This window comes from Pogonomyrmex barbatus, unplaced genomic scaffold, assembly GCF_055798465.1.
Source record: "Pogonomyrmex barbatus isolate J1 unplaced genomic scaffold, ASM5579846v1 scaffold7, whole genome shotgun sequence".
Classification (NCBI taxonomy): domain Eukaryota; kingdom Metazoa; phylum Arthropoda; class Insecta; order Hymenoptera; family Formicidae; genus Pogonomyrmex; species Pogonomyrmex barbatus.
In genome coordinates this window covers 2,005,842-2,023,291 of record NW_028297171.1, presented here as the reverse complement: position 1 = coordinate 2,023,291, position 17,450 = coordinate 2,005,842, and the positions used below count along the sequence as shown (strand labels likewise).

General features: G+C 36.9%; 1 protein-coding gene across 1 annotated transcript in view; it reads left to right on the top strand.

Moving 5' to 3' along the window:
• Positions 1-12,967: 12,967 nt before the first annotated feature.
• LOC105430991 (RAS oncogene family member RabX5) overlaps positions 12,968-17,450 on the top strand; it is a 54,366-nt gene continuing 49,883 nt past the window's right edge. Inside the window, exons 1-5 of the mRNA XM_089083294.1 lie at positions 12,968-13,158; positions 13,281-13,382; positions 13,460-13,524; positions 15,737-15,867; positions 15,944-16,151. Of these exons, the coding sequence (XP_088939420.1) occupies positions 12,968-13,158; positions 13,281-13,382; positions 13,460-13,524; positions 15,737-15,867; positions 15,944-16,151 (697 nt within the window). The remainder of the gene's footprint in view (positions 13,159-13,280; positions 13,383-13,459; positions 13,525-15,736; positions 15,868-15,943; positions 16,152-17,450) is intronic.

Genomic DNA, 17,450 nt, shown 5'->3' with positions numbered 1-17,450 from the left:
TTAGTTTATAATTATATATAAACAAATCAAATTATGCACATACTTATGACGACAAAATTACGGTTGCGTTCGGACTACTAATACTGAAAATCTGTAATATACGTGATCTATAATAAGTGAAAAAAATTAAAAAAAAATGAGAAGTAATGAAAGTAATGAAATATCTTTTATCTCGTATCACATGTTTCTAAACCGGTTACCCCAAATAAGAAGGGAGGATGTGCGTCACGGCGGCCCGATCACGAACCAGTCGTGAAAACTCGTAATTATTTTGCGAAAAAATACCATCTCAGCCAGGAATCGAACCTGGATCTCTTGCTTACCGGGCAGGTATCTTATCCCTTCGACTACCGAGGCATGTGATGATATTTATTCGCAAATAACATATTTAGAATAACATGTCAACAATACAATGATACATATATATATACGTATATTACAATATACATATATACATGTATTCTTTCGAATCCCCACGATCGGTACTCCAGAGAGATGATGGCCTATTCTCTCGATGGAAGCAGGTCGGCAACGGCGACACCCTCCAACACTATTGACAAATAATCCTCCTGGAGCACAATAGGAGAGATTGCATCAAGCTCGATTGCATGGCTTGAGCTCCCGAATAAGAAGGGAGGGTGTGCGTCACGGCGGAGTCCGACCACGAACCAGTCGTGAAAACTCGTAATTATTTTGCGAAAAAAGTTCATTCTACTTGGGATCCTGCTCGATGCTCGCTTCACTTTTTTATTGGAATCTGCTATTGAAATGATGAAATAAGTGAATATTTGACTTAAAATATACAGCATTTTGACTTAAAATATGATAGATTTAGTTAATGAATGTTACTATATTGTCGTATAAATAGTCTCAATTTTAAAATCTTGATTGTATATGTAATTCTTGTAGATAATTTAATTATATATATAGAGCTGTGAACCTATATTATGTTTAATAAAAATCATTATTCTTATGAAAATTGTTTATAAATTGTTGTATATATTTTATTTACTTACATATATTTTATTTATTACTATTTATGAATGTGTTAATGATTGTATTAAATATGGGAAATATTTTTTCTTGCTTAATTATATTGTAGTTATAGTTAATTATTAAAGATAATTAATTAATAAGTAATTAATAATGTTATTTCATTATTTATTCATTAAAAATGATTTAAAAATGATGATTAAGTGATGATATATGTACGACAATAATATTTTGTGACAAATGTTACGTTTATTTTACGTTATTATTTATGCACATATTTGATGTAATATATAATTAGATATAAACTTTTTTCCGGATAATTAAAAATTTCATCACACACTTTTTTATCGGACATTGCGAATAAATTGACAATTAATAAAATAATCAATATCGCGTTGCATGTTTTTTTTTACGATTAGTGTCATTGAAAATACTAAAATCGCGTAAAATTTTCATAAATCACATAAATTACGTAAAAATCACACTATATAATAGAATTATGCTCTCTCAAAATATTAATAAAATATTTTGAGAAAGCACAATAAGAATAGTTTAGAAACCGCCTGATCAGACGCGAGGGAACATTAATCACTTCTCGCGATTCTTTGTCACAGTTAAGTTACGAACGACCTTTGTGTGATTAACCAAAAATATGGCTGCACCAGAAATACATATATACTTTTATGTAGTTATGAGCGTATATAATTCAAAAAATCTTCTATTTTATTTAAAGAAATAATTTTCTTGGTTTAAAATAATCACAACTAAATTATTTCTTACATTTCTGTATTTTCCTCGAATTAAACAATTATTTATTTTATTTAAATAAATAATTTGAATAAATAATTTATTTATCTTAAAAAGGGTTAATATCGTCATTTCTTGAAATTAAATAAATTTTCATTTTAACTTAAAAAAATCAAGTTAAAAACGATTTTTTTCAATTTAAATATAATTTTTCTCTGGGTAGGCTCGAGATTTGTCGACAAAATCTGCTGACATGCATATGTCAGCAGATTGGCAGAAACCGAGCAGAGTCTGCTAACATGCTATGCGAACAGATTGATAGCAGAAACTGAGCAGAGCTCGTTGACCTACTATGCGAACAAATTGACGGCAAAAATCGAGCAGAGCTTGCCCTAACTTCGTTAACTTCCTTATTGGATGATTACGTCTTGCATTAAACATATACATAAAAATACATAATACGTAAATAATAAATGCATGTTTAAATTTTGATTATGATTTCGCTTAAATAGAAACTTTGATAAATTTTGCGTGCCAGAAACGGACGCCATCTAGCGGTAGTTTTCCAATTATTATGTTTAAATATGCGTAATGATAGGCTCTGCTTGGTTTTTGCTGCCAATCTGTTGACATACATAGTATGTCAACAGGCTCTGCTCGGTTTTTGCTAGCAATCTACTGGCATGGCATATCAGCATGCTTTGTCCTATTTTTGAGTTTGCTCACATCAGATATTATACACTCTGAATGCAATTTGTTGCCTTTTTGCCATCAAATATTGATAGCAAGCTCTGCTCAAAATCTGTTTCTGCAGGTTTTGCTATCGGAGTATAATAATGTATATAACAAAAATAATAAATATATATTATATATTATATTAGACATTACAAACGCACGCTGTGCGCGCGCTATTTATCTTTTTCAAAACAAGAGCAAAAATTAATATTGTTGTAGCCCGAATTATATTATTTCCTTATATTATTTTTGTATATTATATCTTATCCTCACAATCATTCTCGAATCTCGGAATAGCCGGTGCTACGGAAACGCCGGTCAGAAATACAAGAGCAAGTCCGCAAATTCCAAAGCAGAGCGCGAACAAGGAATTTGCGAGAGCGCATCGTTTTGACCATATATGGTCCGATATGGTATTTAAAATTAGACGACACTACTAGACAATACTACGACAATACTATAAAAACGGTCGCGTTTAAATTACCGAGAGAAGGGCAGTCACAATACGTAACAGGGCAGTTGTACTTCGTCACGGCCAGTTGTTATCAGTAATAGTGAGATTTACATGAAACATTGTCAAGAAGTTACCAATAAATCAGCTACTTAACAAAAATGAGTAATAATATTTGACCAGAAGAACCTTCCATCTACGATCCTGCTCGGAGTTCTAACTCCTAAGGCTCCTAAGTCGCTCCAAACCCGACTTTTCCTAATTATAATCAATTACAATCAATACAATTACAATTTTGTAACCCAATCCGGGCTACAACATTTTAGTGGCAGTGGGGACACTATCCCCACGATTCATACAATCTGAGAGGATAATCGCTAACCGAGCCAGCAGAAATCGAGGGTAAGCCCTAGCAGACAAAACGGGCAGAAAGAGAAAAAATTTTTCTAGCAACTTTCATAAGACCTACAGTATTAGTCCCAAGGCTGTAGGCAGAAGAAAAACTTTCTAAAATTATAAGACCTGTGAAAAACAAGCGGACGGAAAAGGCTCCATTAAAAAATAGTAAGCAATCGAAAGAGTACGAAAAAGATAGCTGAGTGCCGACCTAGGACAACCCTACAGCTATCAGCGGCAGCAGAGCAGCGAGCCAGCATCGCCCAACGTACATCGATACTAGTCGACAAAGACACCCGGTAGAGCAGTTAGCGAGCGCATATCAGCGACACCGGAAAAGGTATCGACCTACGACAATAACACATGACAATGAAACAGTATGAAGCTAGCAGCGATACTGTAAGTGAAAAAATCGTCGCAGTAAAAATTATAAGCAAGCGATAGCATTGATGTCGGACGGCGAAATAAATAGAAACCGACTCCTTAGAAATATATCGTGGTTACACGGCGAGCGAACACGAGAACGCGAAGTCCTATTATCCCCGTGCATGTAGAGGCCCAAGAAGCCATACGCGATATTCCCGATAGCGTTCGTCGAAATTTAGAAACGCGACACTCCTGTCGCGCTCCAGGAGGATTATTTGTATATTTGCCAATAGCGTTGGAGGGTGTCGCCGCTGCAGTCCGACCTGCATCCATCGAGAGAATAGGACCATCATCTCTCTGGGGTACCGGTCGTAGGGATTCGAGAGAATACATGTATATATGTATATTGTAATATACGTGTATATGTGTATCATTATATTGTTGACATGTTATTCTAAACACGTTATTTGTGATAAATATCATCACATGCCTCGGTAGTCGAAGGGATAAGATGCCTGCCCGATAAGCAGGAAGTTCAAGTTCGATTCTGGCTGAGGTGATATTTTTTCGCAAAATAATTAAGAGTTTTCACGACTGGTTCGTGGTTGGGCCCCGTGACGCACACCCTCCCTTCTTATTCGGGATGAGAGCTCATCTGAGCCGGTGTTCCATCTACATGTAGTGGCTCGATAACTATTGAGCGAGTATTTTCATTCAACGACATTGACGAGAGCCTAATAACCGGAACTAATGGACGAACACAGACTGCATCTCAGAACGAGACGCTCTGAAGGAAACGAGAGCCAAAATTCACAACGGAAAGAGTTCTCACTAACATCTTACGACGATAGCAGTTTTGATCCGGAAGAATATTACACAACTCTGTGCACCCTTGAGCATAGATATATGACGGACAATTACGTATACCTCGTGGCGAGCGAACTACGGAACCGGAGGTAACTCGCCCAGAAGTAGACGCGAAAATAGAACGTCTCAGAGCTTCGGCAAGCCCCTCGCGCAGAAGGGTAGAGCAATCAAACCCGAACAATGAATCAATATTACACGTGTACAAGGAATTCGCGCGCTACAAAAACGAATGGGTCGATTGGAAATTACGGTTTTCGACTATAACGAAAATCGATTCGCACAAGTGCCTAATGACCCTAACGATAACAACCCCGTGATGAACCGTTAGATATAACCTACGGACGAACACTCGAAGATATACGAAATCGACCCGAGATCGTAGCGGGATATCTTACGATTAAAAAAAGCTCGCGATATGATTCCGGAATTCGATGAAACCTCTCATAAACTGCCGGAATTCTTAAGTGCCGCATCATACGCTATGAAAAATACAAATCCGATAGAAGAAGGAATGCTACTAGAAGCAATACTATGCACTAAACTAAAAGGCAGAGCTATGACTGATTTTCAAACTCGAGATATACGCGATTTTGTTCAGTTGAAAAGAGAGCTAGAAGTTTGCTATCTTAGCAAGAAAAGTACTACACACTTGCAATTAGAATGCAATTCGCTAAAACAAAGATCCGAAGAATCCGGCAAAAGCGTTCGGATTGCGTACGAACAAACTAGCTATGGAGCTATATGAGTCTATGATAGAAGATCGAAATAACACAATAGAAAGTAAACGAGCGATCTTAGAAACCATACAGTAGCAGGCTTTGTAAGGCTATGCAATTTTCTGGCTATGCAATTTTCAGCTCGGATTACTAGATGACATAAAACTATTGGTACGATCACAACATTATACAACGCTGTAAGATTACATCGCTGGCGCAAGCGCGGAAGAGAAATTTAAGGGACCAATGGAAAATTTTGGGCGTGCAAAAGCGAATACAGTACGCACACCAGCCCGCGAAAATAAAATATCGCAATGCCAAAGATGCGGAAAAATCGGACATGTCAAACGAGATTGTCGAACCAGTAGATACACGAACTGATTTTCTTTACTCAAAGCTAAAAAACCCATCGGCGTAAACGCGATGGAAAAATATTGCGTAAATGTAAAAAGGCGGGACACGATAAAAAGAATGCTAGTCGAAACGCAATGGATCAGAAAGAAAACAAGTAAGACGACCAAGACAAGAGAAAGAAATAAGAGGACAAATAAATATTACGATAAGAGCAAAAGAAAACGAAACATGTAAAGAAGACGCAGAATTGTCATTTAGTAGTAGCGAAGAAGAAGAGAAGAAAAATAGAAAGATAACGCGAGCCGTGCGAGAGCATCAAGTAGCTTAAATAACCGACAAGACGCAGGTCAGCGCTCTAGATTTGATAACCTTAAAAACGTAAATAAAGGAAATAAGAAAAGAAAAAATGAATTTCTTGTTGGATACGGACGTCCTAACACTTATTAAAGTAGGAAATTTAAAAGAGAATACGCCAGTATGAGAGAAATAAATAGTCCTCACTGGCGTAACAGGACACAAGATTCACACTCTCGGTAAGATTCAAGCCACGATCATCTTCGGAAATGAAGAGATAAAACACATCATGTATGTGATAAAAGATGATTTCCCGGTCGCTTACGAAGGAATTCTCGGAATAGATTTCTTAAAGAAACACCGAGCAAAATGCGATCATGCAAAGGAAATATTGCGAGTAGGAAGCGTAAATCTAAAATTGTATCCTCATAAAAAGTATATTCTGACGCCTCGCAGTGAAACCATCATGCAAGCTATTACTAGTCAAAATCAGATTGGAATAGTGAAATCTGAAGAAACGGAACCAGGAGTATTTATTGATAATTGCCTGGTAGAACCCGATGATTATATCTGACCAATAAGTATAATTAATACAACTACAAACTATTGAAATAACGATGTCGAGTGTAACGTTAGACGCCATGCAGCTGGGTAACGCCGCAGAGAGGCTCACGTTATACGAGAGCGACGGCCGTACTTACAGTAGTCACGGCAAGAATGCTTACAAAAATTGCTACGAACAAAACATCTAAATCACGAAGAAAAGAAGGCATTAACGCAGATATGCTCTGACTTCTGCGACGTATTTCACGTAGAGAACGATCCACTGACTTACACTACGACAATAGCACATGAAATAAATACACATAGCGATAGCGCGCCTGTAAATGTGCGACCTTATAGATTGCCGGAGAAACATAAAACAGAAATAAATCGGCAGGTTGAAAAGATATTAGATGACGGAATAATACGTCACAGTACGAGTCAATAGAATGCGCCATTGCTAGTAGTACCCAAAAATGATGCATCTGGGAAACAAAATTATGCATCGTAGTGGATTTTTTAAAATTAAACGATCTAACAATCAGAGATTCTTTTCCACTACCAAATATAACAGACATCCTAGATCAGCTGAGAAATGCAAAGTATTTTTCAATGTTACACTTCGCATCCGGATACCATTAAATTCCTATGAAGGAAGAACATAAAAGTAAAACAGCTTTTTCTAAACCGTATGGACACTATGAATTTAATAGAATGTCGTTCGGACTTAAAAACGCACCCGCGATATTCCAACGGCTAATGAACTCGATGTTAACCGGAATTCAAGAACTCAGATGTCTAGTTTATCTTGACGATAGTAATATACGATGCGACATTGAACGAACACAATAAACGACTAACTGAAGTAATGCAACAACTGAGAGATCATAATCTCAAGTTGCAGCCGGATAAATGCGAATTTCTTAGAAAAGAAGTTACTTATCTAAGGACATATTATTACGGAAAATCAACCTGATCCCCGTAAATTGCAAGCGGTAGAGAAATTTCCGACAAAAAGGATGAAAGATATACAGTCATTTTTAGGACTGGCCGAATACTATCGAAAATTCATTCAAGACTTTTCGAAAATTGCCAAACCTCTAACAAAACTAACAAAAAAGAAAAAAAAATTTAATTGGAGTAATGAGCAACAATACGCTTTCCAGACACTAAAAGAAAAATTAATTACGGCATATTAAATTATCCAGATTTTACTAAAGAATTTTTAGTAACTACCGACGCGTCCGATTACGCCAACGGAGCAATATTATCACAAGAACGAATAGGTCAAGATCGACCTATGTCAGCAGAGTATTAAATAAAGCAGAACAAAATTATAATACTACTGAGAAAGAGTTTCTAGCGATAATATGGGGATTAAATACTTCCGACCGTATTTATACGGAACGAAATTTAAAATAATCACCGACCATTAGTTTGGCTATTCAGCGTTTCAGACCCTGGATCTAGATTGATACGATGGAGATTCAAGTTAGAAGAACTTAAGTATGATTATGAAATTATTCACAAGGCAGGCAAAGAAAATACAAACGCGGATGCACTAAGTAGAAATCTGATCACTCTTGATTCATAGTTAAACATCGTCGCACACGACGAAGAGAGAAGCGATGACGAAAGAGATAAAACGAGAATACACTGAGAAAAAAAGCGACAAATACTTTATAAATATCATGATGCGCCGACAGGGGGGCATCAAGGAGTCACACGAACTCTGAATCGAATTAAACCATTACATAATTGGCGCGGCATAACGCGCGACGTGGAGGATTATATTAACAAATGCAACCTCTGTCAGAAAAATAAACTAAACCAAAAAATCAAACTGCCAATGGTCATTACCGACACGCTGAAAAAACCGTTCGAAAAATATGCGCTTGATATAATAGGACCACTATCCATTACGAACGCCGGAAACAAATATATTTTAACTTTTCAAGATAATTTAACAAAGTAGTTTGGGAAAGCGATTCCGATAGAGAATCAAAAAGCAAATACGGTGGCAAAAACCTTTGTCACCAAAATAGTTGCCGAACACGGAATTCCTGAAAAGATTTTAACTGATCAAGGCACGAATTTCATGAGTGAAATATTTAAAAATACATGCAAGTTGTTGAAGATCGAGAAGATTCAAATAATAGCCTATCATCTTGAAAATAATGGAGCATTAGAACACTCACACAGAACTTTGGCAGAATATCTTCGACATTACATAAATGAGAACCAAACAGATTGAGATGAATGGTTACCTTACGCAATGTTTGCGTATCATACGCCACATATGGCGACGGGATTCACACTATTCGAATTAATATACGAGCACCGAATGGAATTACCGACAGCCCTGATCAAACCACCAAAGATAACTTATTCGTATGACGATTACGTACAAGAATTACGAGAGAAAATCCGTGCAACGAACCAAGTAGCGAGAGAATGTGTAAAGCAAGAAAAGATAAAATCGAAATAGTAAAATCGAAATACTACGATCGAAACGCGAGAATGAAAATTTTTCAAATAGGCGAACAGGTTCTATTGTACGACGAGACAGTTAGATAAGAACGCTCAAAGAAATTAGAAGCGCAATGGATCGTACATAATTATCGAAAAACTATCCGAAGTAAATTACAAAATAAAAATGGGTCATACGATAAGCGAATGAAAGCATTCGCAGAAAACTAAAACTAATAAATAAATAGAAATAAAGAAGACTCACCAAAATAAGATTCCAAGGAAGCGCTCTGAAAATATCCAATAAAATAAAATTTGCGCATTACACACTACACACTAAAAGAATAACTCAGCTTGCAAAAAAAAAGTAAAAGTAACTATGTAAGGATTAATTCTGAGTTAAGTAAGGGAGGAGAGATTTTCAAACTCCTCCTCCTCCGGAAAATCAATTAACAAATCTTCATCACCAATAACACCAGGAACCATAGTCTCCTCCCAGAAAATCAATGGGCCCAGGAGAAGTAATGAAACGAGCAGAATCCGATGACTACGCGGACTGAGCATCATCGTCCGTTTCATCACCAAGAACACTCTCATCTTCTCCAACGCCCATAAAAGGCTCCGTGGACAGAAAAACTTGGTTGTGTCAGAATATCACCGCGTTCGACGTCGTAACGCGCCAAATAATTTATCACGTTTCCTTTATGGAAACCTCCGCGAAACAATCGAAATATTCGCACTAGATACCCTCTTCCCCGGAAACCCTGAAGAATATTAACATTATGAGCATTACCCAAAACGTAGGAAATCATATCGGCATCGAAAATGTCTGTATCCAAAAAATTATTTACGATTTCCTCCTCACTTAACTTGCGAGCGTCGCGCACGGGCGAACTGTTAAAACAGAAACTAGCGTCGCGAAATCACCCATCGTAAAAAGCACCCAATAGCAATAATCCACGGGAAACAACTAACATTAATATAATAAAAAAAGCGGATAAGCAGATGCTATCTTGAAAAGGATATTTCAAAGTCAAAAGATAGACACCAGAGTCTAAGAGAAGATATAGTGAAGAACGAAATAAGAGTAATCATATCTCGTGAAGTAAAAGAATATACGTGTCAGTCTCGACAACAGCAAAAAAAAAATTTTTTAAGAAAACTTATTATAATTACAGAATAACTTTATGGACCATTATAGGCACTGAAGAAATCCAGGAGAAAACGCTATTTGAAATGAAAAATTTTTTCCATCATCCTGAGCTATATTTCGAGGAAGTCGGATTTATGAATCAGGTGCAAACTACATGGAAGTTAGTTATCAAATTAGATACCCGCTCTAGGAATACGAGCACAGCAATTACAAGATTACTTAGAGCAGACGGACCAGCGATGTAAAAGTATTATTGAACCAATCAGATTTGCCAAAATATCCTATAAATACTGCATAGGAACAACAAAAGACTAACAACACTGTTAGCACGCATACAAAGCGTATATAGATCCTCTGACAGCAAAAGAGGATTATTAAATGCGATTGGTACGATGAGCAAAACATTATTTGGCATGATGGATGCCGATGACGCGCTACACATAGACGAGCAAATGCAGTTATTGCGAAACAACTAACAAATCTTAGAACATGCTATAAGAAACCAGATAAAAATTATCAACGCCACAATAGGCCACAGAGATGAATTAGAAAAAACTATAAGTTATAATGAAGATCGGCTAAAAAATGTAACAGCGCGAATGGAATTGCAATTAGCAAAATACACGCAGCGAGATGTGGATGAAAATTTACTAATACTAAAGACAATGATGACGGACCTGATCAAACATGTCGAGAATACTATTGATTATCTATCATTAGCAAAAGACAGAATAGTGCAAACCCGCCTATTACCGCTCGAGAATATCATAAGAAAATTGTGAGAAGCCGTGACACAGCTGACAGAAGGACAACACTTTCCATTTAAAATTAGTATAGAAAATTGGCGCATCCAGAAATATATGACTATATATGACTATAAATGCATATTACGATAAAATAGATATCTACACGATTTTCCGATTCCAAGTAATCGTTTTCCCGACATTCAAATTAATAAAACCGATACCGTTCCCGATACGCAAATGCGCGAACATCTTTTCATTATACGGATAAATCACGCCTTAATAGTAATAGATAAAGAACCATCATTATATATTATTAGAAGAGCGTGAACTAAACACGTGCGTACAAAACGATCAAATTTACATGTGCAAACAAAATTTTCCCGTCTATCACATAGGTACGGACGTGTCATGCGAAGTGCAAATTTATATAAACGCGCCCGAACAGCTCCAGAATTGCGAACAAGGACATATAATTTCCGACCTCATTATGGCTAACGCTAACGGAACCACAAGTGTGACTATATTCCGCACAAGTAAACCAAAAAATAGAAATTCAATGTGATAAGTCGGAAGTAAGAAAACTAGAGATAAATGATATAGGTAAAGTAAAATTAAACGGCAATTGTAAACTAATGACGCCAGAAATAATGATAGTCATGCGACGACAGATAGCGACCCGTTATGTACGAGCACATTTACCGGAATACAAATTAATATCAAAAGACATCAAAGATGCAAAACAGCTCACAGAAAAAATAAAACTATGACCAATAATAAAAGACCAATAATAAAAGATCAATAATAAAAGACGTTAGAATTAACAAAATTAAGCACAAAAATAGATGAATTAAATAGGCAACTAGATGAGAAGCCGAACGTGTTCCAAAACGTATATTTTATACGTACATTTTTTACCTACCCCGTTAGTTTCAACGGAATATTAATAATTATAATTATAATAGGAATAATAAGTGTAATTATAGAAAAAAAGAAAGCAAAAAATGTAAATAAAAATAGTGAACTGCGCAGAAGAATTGAAAGTTCACGATTTTAAAAATGTATCGAGTTGAAGAATTTTATAATGCGAAAAAACTTCGTTTTTCTTTCGTTCCGCTTCTTTCGTTCTTTCTTCGAGGGAGAGGTGTTGTAGCCCGAATTACTCCTTATATTATTTTTGTATATTATATCTTATCGAATAGCCAATGCTACGGAAACGCCGGAAATACAAGCATGCAAAAGCAAGTCCGCAAATTCCAAAACAGAGCGCGAACGAGGAATTTGCGAGAGTGCGCCGTTTTGATCATATATGATCTGATTTAGAATTATAAGACGACACTACTAGAATACTATAAAAACGGTCGCTAAATCACCGAGAGGGGGGCAGTCGCAATACGTAACAGGGCAGTTATACTTCGTCACGGCCAGTCGTTATCAGTAATAGCGAGATTCACACGAAACATTGTTAAGAAGTCGTACCAATAAATCAGCTACTTAACAAAAGTGAGTAATATTTGACCAAAAGAACTTCCCACCTACGATTCTGCTCAGAGTTCTAACTCCTAAGGCTCGGCGAACCCGACTTTCCCTAATTATAATCTTATAACCCAATCCGGGCTACAACAATATAATTACTATTATACTATTGTTATACTATAATATTTTCAACTTCTTGATACACAATTGTCAAAATGTCCTTTGTGAGATCAATACAATGACAGCTATTCAAGTTAGCGCAGCGAGAGAATCAATCGCGGAAAAGAGCCAACAATAAACTTCGAGAAATGCGAGTATCGATTTAACATCTCCTTTTTAGAAAGAATACTATATACTACTATATATTACTATATATTACTATATACTACTATATATTATTATAATATACATTATTAATTGCATAGTATCTGCATATCTAGATTTATTAATTGCATAGTATCTGCATATCTAGATATTTTTAAAATAAATGAATTTATATCTAGTTATTCATAAAAAAGTTTTATATCTGTATTTATACCTAGTTATATTTTTTCTTCAAATAATTATATCTATATTATTATTATTTATATTTATATTACTATTCTATATCTATATTACTATTTATTTTATTTTTATAACTATTACTATATCTATATTTTAAAAAATGTCTTCTTTTACAACACTGCAGATAACCAATTGGCCGCCACCATTCTCGTCCGAGATCACGCCGTACAGCGAAAATGATTTCGATGACTTGATTAAATGCACTTGCGAGACCAAAAATTTGACTCTTCGAATCTCTAAGGTGATCGTCATTGGAGACATCGCCGTTGGCAAAACATCATTGATAAACCGGTAATGATAAGACAAATGTTTAGATTAAACTGTGAAAAATGATTGTTTTTTGCAAAGTAAAATTGCCTTTATTCGTAACGTTGGGATGATAAGATGAATTATTATTTCGTTATTTTGCGCAGTTTTTGTCATAGGCTTTTTGACAATAATTACAAGGCCACCATCGGTGTGGACTTTGAGGTGGAAAGATATGACATCCTCGATGTACCTTTTCATTTGCAAATGTAATAAAGCTAATAAAACATCCAAAATGTTTAAGAGGATGAAAGGTATGTATAGTAATTTGAAACGATATTTGCAGATGGGATACCGCAGGGCAAGAAAGATTCAAATGTATAGCAGCATCTTACTATCGCGACGCTAATGGTGAATAGTTTCCTGTCTTTACTATTTTTATCTGCTTTATCTGCTTTTATCTACTTTACATTTATCCCCGCATCATTATCCCCTTACATTTATACCCGCATCCCTCTGCTCCGTTCCCTCTCTGATATTCTCCCGACCAACCATCCGTCGGAGACCGCCGACCATCAGGCGGAGTGTGGCAGTGATCGCAGAAAGGCGTTTATGTCTATTTTTAATCTTTAAACATTTGGCGAACTCCATTAAACATTTGATAAAGCGTCAGAGTTATAGTGTGGGAATACCACGAATCCCCGATTGTTTTCGTGGTATCCTTCCCGCGCCGCACCACGCACCGCGCCATCGAGCGCTAATGCGTTCTGCACCGCACCACCGAGCGATAATATTCCCCGTGCCGCACCGACGCCGCGCCACGAACACGAGCGAGCGCCCCGCGCCATGACTACGTCTAGAAGCGACCGTACTATCCCCGCACCGCGCCGTTACCTCACTATCGAACTCCGTTTCTTATTCTTACACATTCCCGCTCCGATCCCTTATCTGTCCAAAAAACCAATTAAACCGATTTCTTTTCCCCGCTCCTGGAGAAAGATACTACCCCCGAGATCGACCAATCTGACCGATCGAAAAATACTGAGGTCGAGCTCGGATCATTTCGCATTTTTGTGCAATTTCCATTCAGCACTATTTGTTATTTCTTTCTTTGTTTTATAATAAATTACTATTATATCATAGTCATGCCTATGATTTACTACTGTGATCAAATATAAACGAGATTTTTAAATTTAAACTTTTAACTTTTAATTTAAATTTAACTGCGCGGGTTCATCGATTCTGACAAATATTTTTTTGATTAAGTTGATAGTACTATTTTTGACATCTGTGTGAAATTTCATGTCATTCTTTTCATTTGTTTAATACTGAACGCTCGTTTTTGTGAATATCCAAAAGTATTTTTTTCGATTTTTACGATGTGTGATTCTGTTGGGCAAAGAAATTGTATTTTATTTTGTTTGCGGAATGAAATTTCTGCTACTGAAATATTAAGAATGTTGCAGAAGGCTTTTGGTGACCAGGCTCTATCAAGACCAAGAGTATTTGACTGGTATAAAATGTTGAAAGATGATTGAGAAAGCGTAGAAAATGAATCACATCAAAGACGACCAAAAATATCAACTGATGAACAACACGTGAAGCAAATCAAGGATTTGGTGCTCCAAAATCGTCGATTGACAATTAGAGAACTTGCCGATACTGTAAACATTTCATTTGGATCAGTCCAGACCATTTTGAAAGACCATTTGTGCTTGAGAAGAGTCAAATCTCGTTTAGTTCCGAAAACACTCAATTTTTTGGAAAAACAGCGTCGCGTTGAAGTATGTGAAACAATTTCTGACTATCAGGACAAGATGAAACGCATGGTAACTGAAGATGAGACTTGAATCTATGCGTACGACCCAGAAACAACTGACCAATTGAGCGAATATCGTGCAAAAGGTGAGGCAAGACCAAAAAGATCGCGCCAAAGTCGCTCAAAAATCAAGGTTTTGTTAACAGTTTTCTTCGATTATCGTGATGTGCATTATGAATTCCTTCCGCCGGGTCAAACTGTCAACAAGGAATATTATTTGAGTGTTATGCGTCGTTTGCGTGAAGCTATTTGCCTCAAGAGGCCAAATTTATGGGCAGACAACTCATGGTTTGCATCACGATAATGCGCCATCTCACACTGCACTGGTTCTTCGTGACCATTTCGCCAAAAACTCGACCCATATCGTTCCACAACCACCGTATTCGTCTGATTTAGTACCGTGTGACTTCTGGTTATTCAGTAAACTCAAAAGACCGCTCCGGGGACACCGTTTTGAATCGATTGAGGAGATACAAACCGAAACGAAGAAGGTATTGAAGGCTATTCTGGAAAAGAGTTTTCAGAGTGTTTCGAGGATTGGAAAAAGCATTGGCATAAGTGTATTGCATCGGGAGGGGATTATTTTGAAGGTGACGAATTTGATTTTGAAGAATAAATAAAGATTTTTCACTCTATAACAAAAATCTCGTTTATATTTGATCACAGTAGTAATTATAATTACAACACGCTAATTCTGTCTCCAACCTCCTCACTTCTCTACCTGGTAACCGACCGTTATCCGCGCGAGAAAGCGAGACCATTTTAATCTTTATTTATATTTTTCTCACGCGTATTCCATTTTAGTAATTATAGTCGTGTTTGACTTGGGAAACTTAATATCATTGGCGCACTGTCAGCAATGGTTGAATGAAGCAAGTCGTAGCAACATGAGCTTTTATCATATTTTCCTGGTTGGCACAAAAAAGGATTTATTAGTAAGTATTAAGGCAATACCCTAATATTATCTTTCATGATCACCATCAATGATTTTTTTCTTTTTTTAAATGTTAGTCTCATCCAGTATATGAAATAATCGAGAAACAAGCAATTGAGACAGCGACGAGAATGCGGGCGGAATATTGGGCAGTTTCATCGAAAACGGGTAACGGAGTATCTGAATTATTCACGCGAATTGCTGCACTTTCCTTTAATGCAATGGCCCTGCAAGAAATGCAAAATTCGAAATTCAAGCCAATTAACATCGGCTCAGATACGATAAGTAAATAGAAATCTGAAATCTGATTACAAATTTTCCATATCTCTTACGAAAAAGAAACTGCCAGCTGTGTGCTTATTACAAACGGTTATTACAGGCCACTGTAAGGCATGTGTAATGCTTACTTTCGATATTACTATCTAAATAGTAGCTACGTAATGGATTATATGTCGATATTACATTTCTTTTGTGTATCACTGGAATGATTACAACAGCATGTAATAACAAAGGTTTACACGCAGATATTATTGACATCATGCGTATTAATTAAATATGTATTGCTACTACCGAACGGTGTTCCGCTCGACACTCTCATATCGATTTCCAACTTGAAGATCGTTCCTTGCCGACGCGGTCAAGCGTTGTTAAGTATTATTATTGTGATGAAAGTGTAGACAGCGCGGCGCGTGAGTTTGAGCAGTGTCGCAGTGTATTCTTATTTAATTGTGAAAGCTCTTATTATTGTTCCCGTGCTTCAGTGCATAATAAAGTTTGTGTTTCTTTCCTCAACTGTCTCTTCCTTTTCTGGCGCGAGTGAACTCGCTGCGAGTGCGACATTTTTGGAGCCTCATCCGGGATCGGCAAACATGGCGGAGTGTCAAAGTGGGATTAACGGGAAAGGATTTAACGACGGAAGTAGAACAAGAAGGAGCGTCGGAGCGCGCGAAGGAACCGGAACCGACTTCGAGCCTGAAGATAGTTCTTCGCATGACTATGAAGGAACTTCGCTTTCTTAGAGAGGAGCGTGCGGAGCGGCGACGCGGAGCGGAAGAGCAGGGAAGATCGGTGCGACAGTCCGAAAAGCACGAACTATCTATACCAGGCCAGTCAAATCCAATTTTAAATCTTGGTTTAAAATTAAAGCCCGACATATATGATGGAAGTGTCCCTTTGCGAGAATTTTTATCTCAATTTGAATTGATTGCTCGGGCAAATAGATGGGGAAATTCGGAGAAAATGGTCGTATTGACTTCCTGTTTAAGAAAGAAGGCGCGTTCAGTTTTAGAGGGGGGAACGGAATTGGAAAATTCACAATATAGCGAATTAGTTTCAAGATTAGAGTTACGTTTTGAGGAAAAACTTTCAACACAAAATTATTACATGCAGTTTATAAATCGAAAGCAGAAATTCGGGGAAGATTTGGCTGCGCTTGGCTCGGATTTGGAGCGTTTGTCTCGTTTAGCCTATTCGAAGTGCTCACCTGGTGTACAGGATAAAATTGCATGCTCGCAATTTATTCTCGCGTTGGCAGACGGTTTTATTAAACAGACCCTTCAAATAGAAGAGCATATCTTTAAGGGT